Genomic DNA, 17,045 nt, shown 5'->3' with positions numbered 1-17,045 from the left:
CAGAGTGGAGTAGAGGAGAGTGGGCTATAGCTCTGTAGATCACCAGAGTGGAGTAGAGGAGAGTGGGCTATAGCTCTGTAGATCACCAGAGTGGAGTAGAGGAGAGTGGGTTATAGCTCTGTAGATCACCAGAGTGGAGTAGAGGAGAGTGGGCTATAGCTCTGTATATCACCAGAGTGGAGTAGAGGAGAGTGGGCTATAGTTCTGTAGATCACCACAGTGGAGTAGAGGAGAGTGGGCTATAGCTCTGTAGATCACCAGTGTGGAGTAGAGTAGTGGCAGTCGCTCTGCAGCAGCAGCCCTCTGTCATTAGCTCTGTGTGCTGTAGAGAGCCTGCCTCCAAGTGTTGCTCTGCTCTCCCTCCCAGGGAGCTGCCTCAAATCACACTTGAAAAGCACTTTGGCACTCCGGCCTCTTGAACTGTGGCTGGGTTGGGCCCTCACAGGAGTCCGCTCTAATTGGCCGACAGGTTGAGCCCTGCCTCGCCACTGGCTAGTGTGTGTGTATGTGTGCCCTGGGGTGGTCAGATGTGGAAGACAGAGAGGGAGGAACCCTTCAGGGCTCAGGGCTCAGAGCCCAGAGACAGATCGCTGATCCTAGCCTCGCCCGGCCCAGATGAGCCCCAAGCTCCACACAGCTGGATCAATCCTAAACCTTCAAATGGGGTGGCAGGGTAGCCTAGTGGTTAGAGCGTTGGACTAGTAACCGGAAGGTTGCAAGTTCAAACCCCCGAGCTGACAAGGTACAAATCTCTCATTCTTCCCCTGAACAGGCAGTTAACCCACTGTTCCTAGACTGTCATTGAAAATAAGAATTTGTTAAAGGTTCAAATTTAATTTTAAAAAATCAACACAGAGCATCAGGGCTGTTACTCTCCCCTCGTCGTTAGACTTACAGTATCATGTAGCTGTGTTGCTCCGTGTGCCTCGCAACCAAACCCTTTGTCTTCCATCATGTCACTGTTTTAGTCACGGTTGGTGTGATGACTGCTACTGATGTATGTGCTCAGTGTATTTTAGGTTGTAGGTTGAATTTAGTTACGCAGAAGCCCTGTACATTAGCATGGGAGTTGTTCATAATGTTTGTCTGCATTCAGCAGGAGTTTAGCAAGCGACAGCGAGGGTAGGATTTGGACTTGATGGATGGGGGCTGAGAATAAGTGGGGGTAATAAAAAGTTTAGCGTGACTATTTGTATTTTAATGAGCATGGCGAAGTGTCGTGTTTATATATAGATCTGTTTGAGCAGCAGTTTCTCCATCACCTGCTGTTAAGGAGCTTCTCCACTGTGCTCCAATGTGTTTTTATGTTATTAGGGAGTATGCAGCACTGTGAATAATGTATAATAGAGCCAATGCACATCATGTACAAGTCCAGGTGTTTCAGACAAGGCTCCAGTTGTACCTTTAGCTTGTTAAATATACATGAACGTGTGGAGGGCTTCACATCAAATCAAATCAAATTTTATTTGTCACATGCACAGAATACAACAGGTGTAGACCAACAATGCAGTTTAAAAAAATAAAAGAATACCTATAAAACTAAATAAGAATAAGGAATAAAAGAGTGGTCTATATAATTAAAGAGCAGCAGTAAAATAGCATTAAGCCTACGTACAGTAGCTCTCGGCCGGTGCTTCTCTCCTTCTGCTTCTCTGAAAGCTTTTTTTTATTTTTAAATCGTTACATATTTTAGAGTTTTCAACAGTGCACATCTGTGGCGCTAAGGAGCACAAATCCTGGTATTGTTGGTATTGCCTAGGATAAAACCTTCTGTATGAGTCAAACATAATAACCTTAAACCCCTTTCCGTGTGTTTACACAAACACAGAGCTGGAAACAGGGCTTACACCGTGAACATTCAGGACTCAAGACATTGTATTTATCTGCACTGTGGTGGCAATCGCATTGAATTTCAGGTTGACTACGCACATGAATACAACTACTAATCCTGTTGTATTACCGTATTGATATCCTTAGTCTTCCACCACTATGTGCCAAAATAATCAATGGGATACGCTTATGACTAACACACCTGACTCGTACCATAATCATATCCACAAAGTTCTATAAAAACTATTCAGAGCAGACGCAATTTAAACTAAGGCTTTCATTTTTGACTTGACGCATTAACGTTTATTGGGTAGGCTCCTAGCGTCCTCCAAATGTTTTATTTCACACAGCGTTCATTTCACCAGATGAAAGATGGCGCTGACTTTTTGGGGGGAGAGACACTGTATGTGGCCCAGCTAGTGCTAATGACTACTCTGTAATCTCGGTACTCACTCTTTGTCAGACTCTAACCATGTTTGGAGCTCCGCTCTGATGACTAATAGCTGCTGAAGCTGGATTCATTAAAGTGACCAATGGCAGTTTGCCACCATGTGTTTGACACCACTCACTCAATATGGAAAGCTTCTGTACAGTAATGCTATCAAACACATGACATGGCACAAGATCAGTGAGTAACGTTTATGATAATTGCCCATGTATATTTGCTCCCTGGTGGCGCAGCAGTCTAAGGCACTGCATCTCAGGGATAGAGGCATCACTACATACCCTGGTTTGATTCAAGACTGTATCACAACCGGATGTGATTGGGAGTCCCATAGGGCAGCACACAATTGGCCCAGCGGTTAAGGGGTTGGCCGGGGTAGGCCATCATTGTAAATAAGAATTTGTTCCTAGTTAAATAAAGGTTAAAAAAAACTAAAACATTTACAGGCTAGCCAGTTGCTCAATGACATTGTGAAGCCCTGTGGGTAATTGTTTGGAGCTGTCTATGATTGCCATATTTTACTGAGTTACAGTTCATATAAGGATATCATATGACTGTGAATACAGATATGCATATGTTGGTCACAGATACCTATAAAAGTAGGGGTGTGGAAAACCAGTCAGTATCTGATGTGAACACCATTTGCCTCAAGCAGCGCAACACATTTATTTCGCAAAGATTTGATCAGGCTATTTATTGTGGCCTGTGGAATGTTGTCCCACTCATCTTCAATGACTGTGCGAAGTAGTTGGATATTGGCGGGAACTGGAACACACTGTCGTACACGTCGATCCAGAGCATTCCAAAATTCTTCAATGAGTGACATGTCTGGTGAGTATGCAGGTCATGGACGAACTGGGGACATTTTCAGCTTCCAGGAATTGTGTACAGATCCTTGAAACATGGGGCTTTGCATTATCATGCTGAAACATGAGGTGATGGCGGCAGATGAATGGCATGACAATGGGCCTCAGGATCTCATCACAGTATCTCTGTGCATTCAAATTGCCATTGATAAAATGGAATTGTGTTCGTTTTCCATAGCTTATGCCTGCCCATACCATAACACCACCGCCACCATGGGGCACTCTGTTCACAACATTGACATCAGCAAACCATTCGCCCACACAAAGCCATACACGCTGTCTGCCATCTGCCCGGTACAGTTGAAGCCAGGATTCATCTGTGAAGTGCACACTTCTCCAGAGTGCCAGTGGCCAACAAAAGGGAGCATTTGCCCACTGAAATCGGCTATGATGCCAAACTACAGTCAGGTCAAGACCCTAGTGAGGAAGACGAGCATGCAGATGAGCTTCCCTGAGATGGTTTCTGACAGTTTGTGCAGAAATTGTTTGGTTGTGCAAACCCACAGTTTCATCAGCTATCCGGGTGGCTGGTCTCAGACAATTCCACAGGTGAAGAAGCCAGATGTGCAGGTCCTGGGCTGGCGTAGAGGTGGCTTATGGTAGAGAGATTAACATTCAATTATCTGGCAACAGCTCTGGTGGACATTCCTGCAGTCAGCATGCCAATTGCATGCTCCCTCAAAACTTGAGAGATCTTTGGCATTGTGTTGTGTGACAAAACTGCACATTTCAGTATGGCCTTTTATTGTACCCAGCACAAGGTGCACCTGTGTAATGATCATGTTTAATCAGCTTCTTGATATGCCACACCTGTCAGGTGGATGGATTATCTTGGCAAAGAAGAAATGCTCACTAACAGAGATGTAAATAAATGTATGCACAACACTTGCGAGAAATAAGCTTTTTGTGTGTATGGAACATTTCTGGGATCTTTAATTTCAGCTCATGAAACATGGGACCAACATTTTACATATTGCATTTGTATTTTTGTTCAGTGTATATTTAGAGCTCTATTTTAACTAACCTAACACAATGGTAAATCTAAACGCAGGCGGTAGCACTATAGGTTCAGGGGTGTGTCAGAAATATTTGTAATATTTTCACTATTACAATTATCCGCACACTTGCTGGTGTTGGCGTGAAAGGGCTGGGTTTTGATGAATTAACAAGTTGTGGGTGTGTCGAGGCTTGGTCCATGGCGAAATATATGGTTGCTTTAGGTTGTATATTTACTGTCTTTTATGCATGGCCTTTGATTCAATTCCAATTTCAATGTTAGTCCGTAATAGTTTATCAAATGGCTTACAGAAACAAAATAACAAAGTTTAGACCTATCCTATCTTTGCTAAATTTGCAGTTCACATTGTTCTAAGTAATTGCATGACTTCAATAGCATTCACACTGATACAGGGGCTAGGCCTACTGTAAATTGCATTATGGTTGAGCATGGACATGCCAAACATTGTCAATAAGCAAGATTAAATTCATTATTGATAAGGCCTAAAAGGAGAATAAATAATTCTAATAAAATTTTAAATAAAACTAAACAACAACTTGTTTTAAATAGGCTATGCCACACTTACAGGCATATTATTTTCTCCCCGTGGGCATATAATATTAAAACAACTCAGACTATGGAGGATTTAATGAACATCCAAAACGGTACCTGCATGGCTAAAATAATGTGGGCCTGCCTACAATTCATAGATAAAAAGGGAATGTTAGCTCACTGTTTCACTCCTCTCAAACTTGATATTTTAATAAAGTTTTGGGGATTAAGATTTATTTCCAAGAAGCCTCTGGAGCCAAACTCTTTATTGACAGTCTTTTTGATTACTTCCAGATTGCATTGGGTCAACAAAAAAGCCGCCATTGAGATGAGGGGAGGCTATGCTTGGTTGTATGTTTCTAAATACGAAGTATGCAGGCTTCAAGTCACATTAGGCTACTCTTTTTGTTTTATTTCTTTGTCTTTTTATTTCTATTTTCATTTAATTTTTATTAACAACAAATCAATACAAAAAGTACATGGGGACATTAGGCTACTCTTGTTCCATAGGCTGTGTTTCCGCTGTCAAAATTCATGCCATAACCAACTGCGTTACCGCTAAAACCAGCTTTTAGCACTTCAGGTCATGTTTTTAAGACAGGTAAAATAGCCGAACCTGGCGTTAGGGCTGGAAAATGCAAGTGCGCCAGTTTTTGCATGACAAACTGTGTTAGACACAAGCACGGCCTTAACGTTATGTCAAATGGTGATGAATAATCTGTGAATGAGAAGATTTGATGTGAAATTACCTCTCTCAAGAGCATTTCACTTTCCCTCTTACCCTCCCCCTTCCCCCCTCCCCCCTCTTCCGTTCTCTCTCCTTCCCTCCCTCCTTCTCTCCCTGCCAGTTGGTGCTTCCAGAGTATTCTATCCATGGGCTGTTCTGTATCATGTTCCTGTGTGCCCAGGAGTGGCTGACAGTAGGCCTCAACATTCCTCTGTTCTTCTACAACACATGGAGGTAACTATCGAAGCTAGACTAGTCTTTTCTTGTCTTTCTTTCATTTTGTATGATGTCATTAATTCAGTATGGTTCCCAGAAGATAAGCACTTATTTATGTATGTAGGTATTTTATTATGTATGCATTATATTATGTATGTATTATATTATGCATGTATTATATTATGTATGTATTATATTATATGATGTATGTATTTAACAACTTGAGCATTTGTCATTTGACAGACAGGCTGTTAGTGACTTTGGTTATGATGCACTGAAATCTCACCTTGAAAATTGGTTACTTGTCAAGGCTTCCTCCCATGAATGTGTTGTTTTCTCCCTTCTTTGGGCTTGTTGTTGTTTCGTTATTTGATGTGAATCACTTGCAGAACTCTGTGATTGTTTTGCTCAGCCAGTTAAAGTTACGCAGCAGCACTCACTGTTTCATTAATTGCAGACTCTGCCAGATGCCCAGTGGCTACAGATGCTGTTTTCTCTACACATCTGAGGGGAGACAGGGAGAGGGGGGGGGAGAAAAAGGGGCACAGAGACAAAGATAGAGGGATGAAGAAATAAAGAGAGTGATACAGAGATATGGGGGAGGGTGACCCACAGCAGCTACAGATCTGTCCATTTCTGTTTTCCTTCCCAGTGAGCACAGCTGATGCCTGATGTCTTCAGCGCATCCCCCTCCTCTCCTCACCATCAGCCCCCACTGGCTCTGCCTCTCTGCCAGCCTCTCCTCCCCACTTCCACATGCAGCAGGGGCTCAGTGACACACAGGATAGTAGAGAGGTTTAGATGTATGTTTAGCAGCAGCAACACAGTGGAATGGAGCACCACTACCTGAGTAGCGGAGATAATGTACATACTGTACATGCCGATGTAAAGCAGTGGCTACATTTCTGAGAAAGACGTCTCAGTTTAAGGCCAATTCCAAAGCTTCATCAAAAGAGGAGGCTCGTGGTTCTCACCCACTTCCATAGACTTACACAGTAATTATGAACACTTCCGGAGGACGTACTCCAACCTATCAGAGCTCTTGCAGCATGAACTGACATGTTGTCCACCCAATCAGAGAATGTATCTTGTACCGAAAGCATAACCAACAGCTAGCTAGCACTGCAGTGCATAAAATGTGGTGAGTAGCTGACTCAAGAGAGAGAAAAGAGAGAAAATTGTTAAACAGTTTTGTACGAATTAATTTATTCCTAAATGAAGGGAGAGAAGTACAGAGAGAAATACAGAGAGATTTTGTATTTTTTTTTTTCAGTTTCACTTACAGTACTTAGCTAGCAAATGCAGCTAGCTAGTTTAGCCTACTGAAACACCCTGCTCAAACAGCTATGACTATCCAACACAACACTGGAACTCTTCCAAGTCAAGGCAAGCGTTTGGTTTGACTAATTTATTGCCACCGGGGCCCACCGGTGTAACTGCTTACAGTACACAGTAACGTTACTGCACAATTGTAGTGGGTTTACTAACGCGTTAGTTCTCTTAGCTATGCTGACTATTACGTTACTTTAGCTAATATGGTGACAACGATGTAGGCTGTGTGTAGCGGTTTGGCTTGGAATGGTTTTGTCACCTGGTCACATACAGCTGATGTGTTGTGCATTGAAGTCCACAAGTGAAGGGAAGAAGTGAAAGAAGTAGAGCGCATAACGTAGATGCAAGAAGGAATACAACATGGCTGTGAAGGAATTCAACGGGGTGTATTCAATCTTTCCGATTCTGTTGAAAAACGCAAACGGAACAAAACGGGGATAAACATACCTGAATTTATCCAATAGAAACTCTCGTTTGCAACTGTTGGACTAATGATTACACCCACTATCAGCTAGATGCAGGCAACAATGTGCAAGGTGGTATTGATTTCACTGTCTATCCATGTGTCACTGTCACATCAAATGTGTCTCTCGACCTGTGTGCACCTACGTTGTAAGCTTTCATTCATAGGCATGATGGGTATAGGCAAAATTTGAGTATCATGTAGTAGCCTAAACCTATAACTGTTACATTTAGCTGGGTCATTGGAATATGAATGACAGTCATCCAATATGATGTAATAGAAATAAGGCCATGCTCATAAATAAAAATTTTGTCATCCCTAATCTGAAACGGCACTGACCCCCACTGTTCTAAATGGTACCAGATAGGGGTTATTAAGCTTGTAACCATAGCGTAACCCTTTTTTGGTGCTATTGAAGGTTCAATAAAAAACCACGCTCATAAGGTTCTAAATGGAACCTGTATGTTGCTATAAAGAACCCTTTCTTAAGGTTCTATACCATACCATTTATTTTCTATATAGCACCAAAAACATTTCCGCTATGTTTACAACCCTATTTGGGGCTATATAGAACAATTATTTATGGTTCTTTATATAACCTTTATGGAGAAGGGTTCAATAAATAACCTTTCAAAATCTTAAAGGTTCTTTGTAGATTATTTTGAAGAACCACACAGGTTTTTTAAAATTCTGGTCAGCCATATTATATTGTTAACATTAAATTCGTATTATTGTGTTCACTGACAAGTTGAATCAAGTGAGCTATCTCTGGAACAGAGGAGAGGTCCCTGAGGAGAGAAGAGAACCACAGACGGATTTAGTCAACTGTTCTCAATTGACACAAGGCCATACATGAGTCTTTCACAAGACACCGTCACTGGCCATAGTCATATATCATTATCACTTGTAGACTTCGGTGCACAACACAACAACTGTCTGTGACCAGGTGAAAAAAAAACAACTTCATCCCATAACCGCTACACACAACCTACATCATTGTCACCATATTAGCTAACATCATAGTCAACATAGCTACAAGAACTAACGCGTTAGTACACCCACAATCCAACCCATGTGTACAATCACACAGTAGTGTACAGCAAGCAGTTTAGCAGTTACACCCGAGGCCCCCGGTGGCAATACATTTCTAAAACCGAAATCTTACCTTGAATTGGAGGTGTTGGATAGCCTTAGCCAGCTAGCTAACATACATATCTTTTTGAGTCAGGATGTTGACCAGGCAAAATTAGCTAGCATAAGAGAAAGTTTAAAAAAAAAACTTTTTGAAAAAACTTTTTTGAGTCAGCTACTCACCATATTTTATTCACGGCAGTAATAGCTAGCTGTAGTTTATGATTTCAGTACTAGATTGATTTTCTAATCCTTTGATTGGATGGACAGCATGTCCGTTCATGCTGCAAGGAAGATGTCCCCCGGAAGTCATCATAATTACTGTGTAAGTCTAAGGAAGGGAGGTGAGAACCATGGTTTTGTATAGGTTTTGTATTGAAGTCAATGTACCCAGATGAGGACAAAAGCTAGTTGTCCTCCGGGGTACACCATGGTGCTACCCTACAGAGTGCTCTTGAGACTACTGTAGATATTTAGTGCAAAACAGTGTTTCAATAATTTATTTGGTGATGCAAATATATTTGGTATAGTTCTATCTAAGAAGGATAACTTTCTAATGTTTCACAATTTTTATTTTATTAAATTCACTGAGTAGGATGGTCCTCACTTTTCTCCTCTGAGGAGCCTGACAAGTAATATAGTATAATAAGTAACAGGATAACACAACACATTAGTGGAATGACACATTCACTCAATTTTGCGCAAAAAGAGCTGTATGCAAACCACACCCCAAAATATTGTAATGAGCTGCCTCCCCTACATTTTAAAAGAGCAAATAAACATTTTGTGAACTGTAAAGAACCATTGAAGAGCTCAAAGGTTTCTTTGGGTTATTATGGATCCCCATAGAACTATCACCCTTCCAAAAGAACCTTGAGGAATCTTCTTTTTGTGTGTGTGTACAGTAGAAGGGATCCCGCTCTCTCTGTGTTTTGAGCTGAACACATCTTTTAGCACACATACGGTACAGACAGCTGCTCCCTATCCCCCACCATGGCCCCCTCACTGTCACAGAGAGGGATGTCTTTCTCTACAAACCTCCATGTGGGTCCCTCTCTCTGTGCCTGTAGCTCACGCTACCGCAGGTGCTGTGGAGCTCCACAATCAGGTAGAGTCAGTCAGTGTGTTGTAGAAATATAGGCCACCCCACAGCAATGAGTTATGGTGTGCTGTGAAATAGGGCACTACTGTCTCAGGTGGTGCTTGTCCTAACAGTAGAGGTACTATATGACGCAAATGTGTTAGTGGAGTGACTTACCAGGTGGTAGTAGTAAGAGTAGTAGTAGTGGGTTGAGATTCAGGTTCAGCTGGGTTTTTCAGGTGTTACAAGGTGCATGAGTAGAAATGGAATGGGCAGAATGGTTCTGATTTTGTATTATTTATTTTTGACTAACCTTTATTTTATCAGGTACATTAAACTGTCTGGCAAGACATTCTCTCACACATTCTCATTTACAGCAATCTTGTTCTATATGAATTTCAAAAGCCCTATCACAATTTATTTAATAGTCTGTCTAGGTCACACGACTTATAAATCATTACTGAATAGTTTGTTAGTCATTAGCAAACTATTGGTAAATCATTATAAACCATGTGTTCATGTATCTATTAACATAATTAAATACATGTACAGTGCCTTGCAAAAGTATTCACCCCCTTGGTGTTTTTCCTATTTTTTTGCATTACAATCTGTAATTGAAATAGATTTTTATTTGAATTTCATGTACTGGACATACACAAAATAGTCCAAATTGGTGAAGTGAAATGTAAAAAATTACTTGTTTAAAAAAAAGGGAAAAGTGGTGGGTGGGTATGTATTCACCCCCTTTGCTATAAAGCCCCTAAATAAGATCTGGTGCAACCAATTACCTAGAAGAAACATAATTAGTTAAATAAAGTCCACCTGTGTGCAATCTAAGTGTCACATGATCTGTCACATGATCTCAGCATATATACATCTGTTCTGAAAGGCCCCAGAGTCTGCAACGCCACTAAGCAAGGGGCACCACCAAGCAAGTGGCACCATGAAGACCAAGGCGCTCTCCAAACAGGTCAGGGACAAAGTTGTGGAGAAGTACGGATCAGAAACTTTTAACATCTCACCGAGAACCATTAAATCCATTTTTTTAAATGGAAAGAATATGGCACCACAACAAACCTGCCACGGGAGGGCCGCCCACCAAAACTCACGAACCAGGCAAGGAGGGCATTAATCAGAGAGGCAACAAAGAGACCAAAGATAACCCTGAAGGAACTGCACAGCTCCACAGCAGAGATTGGAGTATATGTCCATAGGACCACTTTAAGCCACACACTCCACAGAGCTGGGCTTTACAGAAGAGTGGCCAGAAAATAAATAAGCAAACATGTTTGGTGTTTGCCCAAAGGCATGTGGGAGACTCCCCAAACATATGGAAGAAGGTACTCTGGTCAGATGAGACTAAAATTGAGCTTTTTGGCCATCAAGGAAAACACTATGTCTGGCACAAACCCAATACCTCTCATCACCCCGTGAACAACATCCCCACAGTGAAGCATGGTGATGCCAGCATCATGCTGTGGGGATGTTTTTCATCAGCAAGGACTGGGAAACTTGTCAGGATTGAAGGAATGATGGATGGCGCTAAATACAGGGAAATTCTTGAGGGAAACCTGTTTCAGTCTTCCAGAGATTTGAGACTGGGACGGAGGATCACCTTCCAGCAGGACAATGACCCTAAGCATACTACTAAAGCAACAGTTGAGTGGTTTAAGGGGAAACAGTTAAATGTCTTGAAATGTTCTAGTCAAAGCCCAGACCTCAATCCAATTGAGAATCTGTGGTATGACTTGATTGCTGTACACCAGTGGAACCCATCCAACTTGAAGGAGCTGGAGCAGTTTTGCCTTGGAGAATGGGCCAAAATCCCAGTGGCTACTGTGCCAAGCTTATAGAGCCATACCCCAAGATACTTGCAGCTGCAAAAGGTGGCTCTACAAAGTATTGACTTTGGGGGGGGTGAATAGTTACGCTCAAGTTTTCAGTTTTTTTGTCTTATTTGTTGTTTGTTTCACAATAGAAAATATTTAGGATCTTTCTTACATACAACATACAACGCATGATGTATAAATCAAATGATACAACCCCTCCCCAAAATCCCTTTTTTTCCGAGTTTGTAAGGTAACAAAATAGGAAAAATGCCAAGTGGGGTGAATACTTTCGCAAGCCACTGTACCTACATATATGCATAACCATGCATTACAATTCCTACAACCTTTAATCATGTACAACGTAATCATACGAATCATGAACAGTCAGATGTTTCATGTGTCCCCCTACTCATCCTCCATCTCTCCATTCTTCCTTTCATCTTCCCCTCCGTCCCTCCGTCTCTACGGGTCAACTACCCCTCGTGTGTCGTGTCCCTATTCGGTAGGTACTTCCACAGCCCCACAGACACTAAGGAGCTCCTCTACGACCCAGCCTCGGTCATGAACGGGGACACACTCAAGTTCTGCCAAAAAGAGGCCTGGTGCAAGATGTCCTTCTTTGTCCTGTCTTTCTTCTACTATCTCTACTGGTGAGTGACGAAGGGCACTTTCCACTGTGTTGTTTGGTAATGTGTTAGGATTTCAGACAATGATCATTGTCCACCTCAGTGACTATCAACTATACACAGTACATCTAGCCTAAGTAGAGTATAGTTGTTATTCCTCTTGTACATTTTTCCGATGTTTAGTACAGGCTTTTACATGCTTTTACAAGCATGTTATGTGCATATTGTTTTGTATTGCTAGGTATTATCACTGCACTGTTGGAGCTAGAAGCACAAGTATTTCGCTGCACCTGCGATAACATCTGCAAATCTGTGTACGCAACCAATAAACATTTATTTGATTTGATTTGACCAGGGATGGGGTCAATTCCATTTCGGTTTAGCCAATTCAGGTAGTGATTGGATCATTTTCAATTCCCAAACTAAAACGCTTTAATAAAACGTTTTCATAAACCCATTAATTTCATTGACTAAGTTGAAATGGAATGGACCCCACAGTCCCTGGAGTACTCGTGACCTCTCACCCAGAAGCACAGGTTTTTTTTTCAATTGACCAATCAGAAGTGTTGAATGTGACTCTCCTCCTCTCGCCTGTAGCGTGTACTGGACCGGACCTTCCCCTAGTAGTGAGTCTCTTCAGTGGGTTTGTCACCTCGTGATACTGACCCCCTCACTGCCCCACAGTGCCATGCCCTTTGCATACACCAGCATACCACCCTGTGTATCTTTCCCTCTCTCTCTCTCTCTCTCTCTCTCTCTCTCTCTCTCTCCCCCCTCCTTTCTCCCTCTCATTCTCTGTTTCTCCTCACTCAGCGATACTGTAACACTAATGGACACAGCCTTTTCTGGAGAATGGGCCTCCTCAGGGAGATAACCTTTAACCCCTAACCTCTGACCTCCATTACTTCAGTCCCCCCTGACCTACTGGTGTTTGTTAGAGTGGAGGTGGTCACTCTGGTGTAGTCCAATATGGAGTCCAATATAACAACTGACCTCCATTGTTTAACCTTGATGAGATGTGCATTTTCTCCTGATGTTTAACCCCTGCAATGGATGTTATGTAACGTAACTGTATATGAATGCTTCCCTCTTTGTCTAATAAGTACCACTCCTAACTTGTTCTCACCCACTTCTCCACTTGTCTTTGGCATGATCTCTAACCCTTCCTTGCACGTACACACACACACACACACACACACACACACACACACACACACACACACACACACACACACACACACACACACACACACACACACTATTGAAGCTATTGAGCATCAGCTGAATAATGCTCTCCCACTCACAGATTGATGGGAAATCAAAGATTGACTCTGGAGGCCTAATCCTCCCAATTACAATGGCCAGGTTTGCTTCGGTTCATTAGCCCAAAAGCCGTTTAAATATAATGGAACAGGAAATTACTACGTGGCTCTGATAAGGAAGCAGAGCTCCATATAAATGTTTATGACAAGCCCTCAGTGAGGAATATGTTATATTTGCCTGTGGAAGCCAAGCTACTGGGTGAATTGAAACAACCTCAATGACAGAGAGATGACAAGCTGACAGCAAGGACATATGTAGCATCTCTGTCTACCATGAATAGCAGTCTAAAGACGAAATGTGATGTCATTCACATCGTATGCCGTAATGTGATGTAATGATATAATGTTATGTTAATGCAGTGTCAAACTGAATGTAGATTCCAAGTACAGGGCTTGAAGTTTTTTTTTACAGTACCAGTAAGTGGGAGATCCAGTAGCTAGAGAGTGTCTGTTCCACACATCTCCTCAGCTGTTGTTCAGTTTATTGTCTTACTGTTTGGTGCAGTGTTGAAGACCAGACTTGGTCTTCATCAAGTGACCAGGTGATTAAACCAGTCTTTTTTCACCTAACAGCTGAGTAATAATGGAAATGTTTGTACGGTAGAATAGGCCCAGTGATCATGTGATGAGCTACAATTTGTAGATACAGGCTACTAATTAATCTAGCTACAGCTCTGAGGGGTGATGGAGCCTGGGCATGATGGAGGTCATGATCTGTCTAAGCTGCCTCTGGGTCCCCTGCGTATGACACCTCCAGGCCACCATACGTATTGTGCGTCCATTATATTAGGAAACATGGATATTGATAACCCAGACAGACAGGTGAACTCAGGCTTCACCACAGCAGCAGGGATTAGTGTCTCACTGGCCAGAGGATACCAGAATGAATGCAAATTTCTCAATTTGGGAGAAGCTAAGTGATCATGATTAGTTAAAGCAGTAAATAAGCTATTATGGTACAGTTAGCTAGGAAGCTGAATTATTTTAGAAGATGTTTATTTACCTAAGGCTAAGAACAAATGTTAAGTATTGGCATCTGGGATATCTAGGCTTGTCTGAGCAGCTCACAAAATGTTATTAGGCTAACATGACTAATAGTTTGTAAAGAACAAAGCTCTAGGACTGTCCTTACTTTATTAAACCATCAAATCGTATATTTCATGAGCAGTGTTGTCCCCGCTAAGACATAGACATACCTCTTAGTTCGAGCCCAGTTCTCCAAATTAATATTAAATATTTAAATTTGGTTTATCGACAAGCTTAATCAAGCATAACTGCAGCGGCCTCACATCAATTTCTTGCGCTTATTTATTTGCTCGTGTTTTGAATAGGCAAAATGTTTATCCTTTGTAGTTGAGAAGGCTATATGCAGAACATTAAAGGGCTCTTTTAATTGCAACTTCAAATAAAGAAACACAAACACATATCAGTGAATCTGGCAGGCACCCAGGCATGGGTCATAAAAAAGACTGAACACACTACTATACCACACATGGATTAATCAGTTGTTTCTGAAACACTTTTAACATACACTTGAATGCTCCTTTCTTGAATGCTTATTAATTCCAGTGGATCAGTTTTAAATGGGATCATTTTTGGTACTGTTGATAGTTACTGTTTTTTGTTTTTACGGTTTGGTCCAATCATGTACTGTTGTCTCAGTCATTGATTTGTTATCTTGTGTTTTTCCTCCTCTCTTGTCTTCCAGTATGGTCTACTCCTTGGTAACCTCATAACAGCAGAACTCTCAGTATTTGAGCCATCCTCCGGATATCAGAGACTGTTTTCTGGAATTCAAACTAGCTAGCACAAAAACCAACTTTGCAGCAAAAAATAGCACTTTGGGTCACAACTTTTCTGTTTCGTCAGAAGGACAGTCGGTGGGTCTGGTCTGGGGGGAAGGGAAGGGAAGAATTTCAGCTCCAGTCCTCATTGTCTCCTCAATGTATGTAAAGGGACATTACTGTTTACAGTTCTCTATAGGTCAAAAGTCCTTTATGAGTCACAGTGACCACCATATCTACTTTTGTCCGTCACTGCCCGGCTAATGTCTGTACTTACAGCCTGTCCTGTCCTGGAGAAGTACAGTAGCATCACCACTACCGTAGTAGGTTACACAGTAGTGTTTGCACAGTTTGTCTCAGGCACAGCACATAGAAACACAGCACAGCACATTCGTGTTTGTCATTGGGACAAACAGGTCTTCTTCTTCACCCATCTGCCCTTAGAGTCTCACCGATAGTAGCTTCTTCTTCACTGGTGGGAAGGGGAGATGACACATCCTGTACAGAGACATGGTGAACCTTCTGTTCAGGGACAAGGAAACCGGGTCCGCGAATGTTGCATTTTTACCTGCTGCAATACAATACATGGCCTGTGTGTTTATATACATTACATACCTGTATGTGAATGGCTTTTGTGATGTGTGCATTTTGTGTATTCTTAACAAAATCATTTCTAATGGAAATATGATCTACGAAGAATCATATACAAATGGAATATTGTGTGATTCTCTGTGGTTGTAGTGTTGTTATTTGGTAGAGAAATTAAAGCTTGTTTTTTAGAACTAGAAAAGCAGTAATTCTTTGCACAGTGGTGTAGGCCTATATCATTTTCTCTCCAAATATTTGCGATGTTTGGTTGTGTTTCAATACTCTATAGACTCCCCAAATGAGCAAAGGTATCACTGTTTCCATAATGGACCGAATGTGGTCCTTATTCATTCACTTAAATTATTCATAGTCATTTAAAATGAATTGTTTCCCTTCACACTTTGTCCAAAATACTTTTCAGCAAATATAAGTGAATGGCATATCAGCCTCCACTGTAAGATGACTAATATATCAACTGAACGATACTGTTAATGTTCTAACTACCCCCTCTGTCATTACCATTAGCTAGCAGATGCTGCCAATAATGAAACGGTGTCTGAAAACAGCTATGGACTTCAGAGCTTTTGGCAATGCTGTTTCATTTGATTGTCTTTCAGAGAATTCATTGAGAATTCAATGCTGTCGGTTTGTCGCATAGTTCGTAATCATGCATCTTTGCGCAGAAGTTTTGCATTAACCTTTACTCAAGGACAAGACAGGAATGCCCATATTGTTGTTTTCTTATTTAAGAGCATTTTGTATGTTTGCTGTGTATGTGTCAACCTAAGATGAATTTAAATAATTGTTTATGAAATAAAGTATGACTATTTTAAATTGTGACATCAGAGGCTTTCTCTTTTTGACATTTAATGTTTAAAAAAAAAAAAAAAAATCCTGTCATGGTGTAGGTTTTTGAAATGGATAAAGGACTATAACCTATATCTGCACACATGCATTTGTTGTTTCCTAATCTCAGCACCTAGAACTAAATATATCACCAGAGACTAGTTGTTTCCTGATAACAATATTTGATGCAGTGACACTGTCAGGGTCCTACAGTCCCACATCTCTTGTCATCTCCTGCTGTATCCTGTCCTCCTGTCTGGCATCTGTATCAGTTCCTTACTGTGGTTACGAAAAGGTAGGATTCTTTGTTCTTCTGATTTGTGCGCGTGTGTGCGTGTGTTTTCATGCATGCTTTCTGAACTGTGCCCATGTCGCCAATGCGACGTGAGGGCGGCAACAGATCGGTGACA

At 41.5% G+C, this 17,045-nt stretch overlaps 1 protein-coding gene across 2 annotated transcripts in view; it reads left to right on the top strand.

Moving 5' to 3' along the window:
* Window positions 1-16,629, top strand: part of LOC112250364 (protein cornichon homolog 3-like) — a 45,496-nt gene extending 28,867 nt beyond the window's left edge. The window contains exons 4-7 of one of the 2 annotated variants that reach the window (XM_042321742.1): window positions 5,539-5,651; window positions 11,976-12,119; window positions 12,693-12,721; window positions 15,126-16,629. In XM_042321742.1, coding sequence (XP_042177676.1) covers window positions 5,539-5,651; window positions 11,976-12,119; window positions 12,693-12,721; window positions 15,126-15,145 — 306 coding nt within the window. In that variant the 3' untranslated portion in view covers window positions 15,146-16,629. The remainder of the gene's footprint in view (window positions 1-5,538; window positions 5,652-11,975; window positions 12,120-12,692; window positions 12,722-15,125) is intronic. The other variant, XM_024420448.2, reaches the window with a different exon arrangement.
* The last annotated feature ends 416 nt before the right edge of the window (window positions 16,630-17,045 follow it).

This window comes from Oncorhynchus tshawytscha, linkage group LG05 (genome assembly GCF_018296145.1).
Source record: "Oncorhynchus tshawytscha isolate Ot180627B linkage group LG05, Otsh_v2.0, whole genome shotgun sequence".
In the NCBI taxonomy this organism is placed as follows: domain Eukaryota; kingdom Metazoa; phylum Chordata; class Actinopteri; order Salmoniformes; family Salmonidae; genus Oncorhynchus; species Oncorhynchus tshawytscha.
The sequence above is the reverse complement of the archived record's forward strand: the minus strand, read 5'-3'. Positions and strand labels throughout refer to the sequence as shown.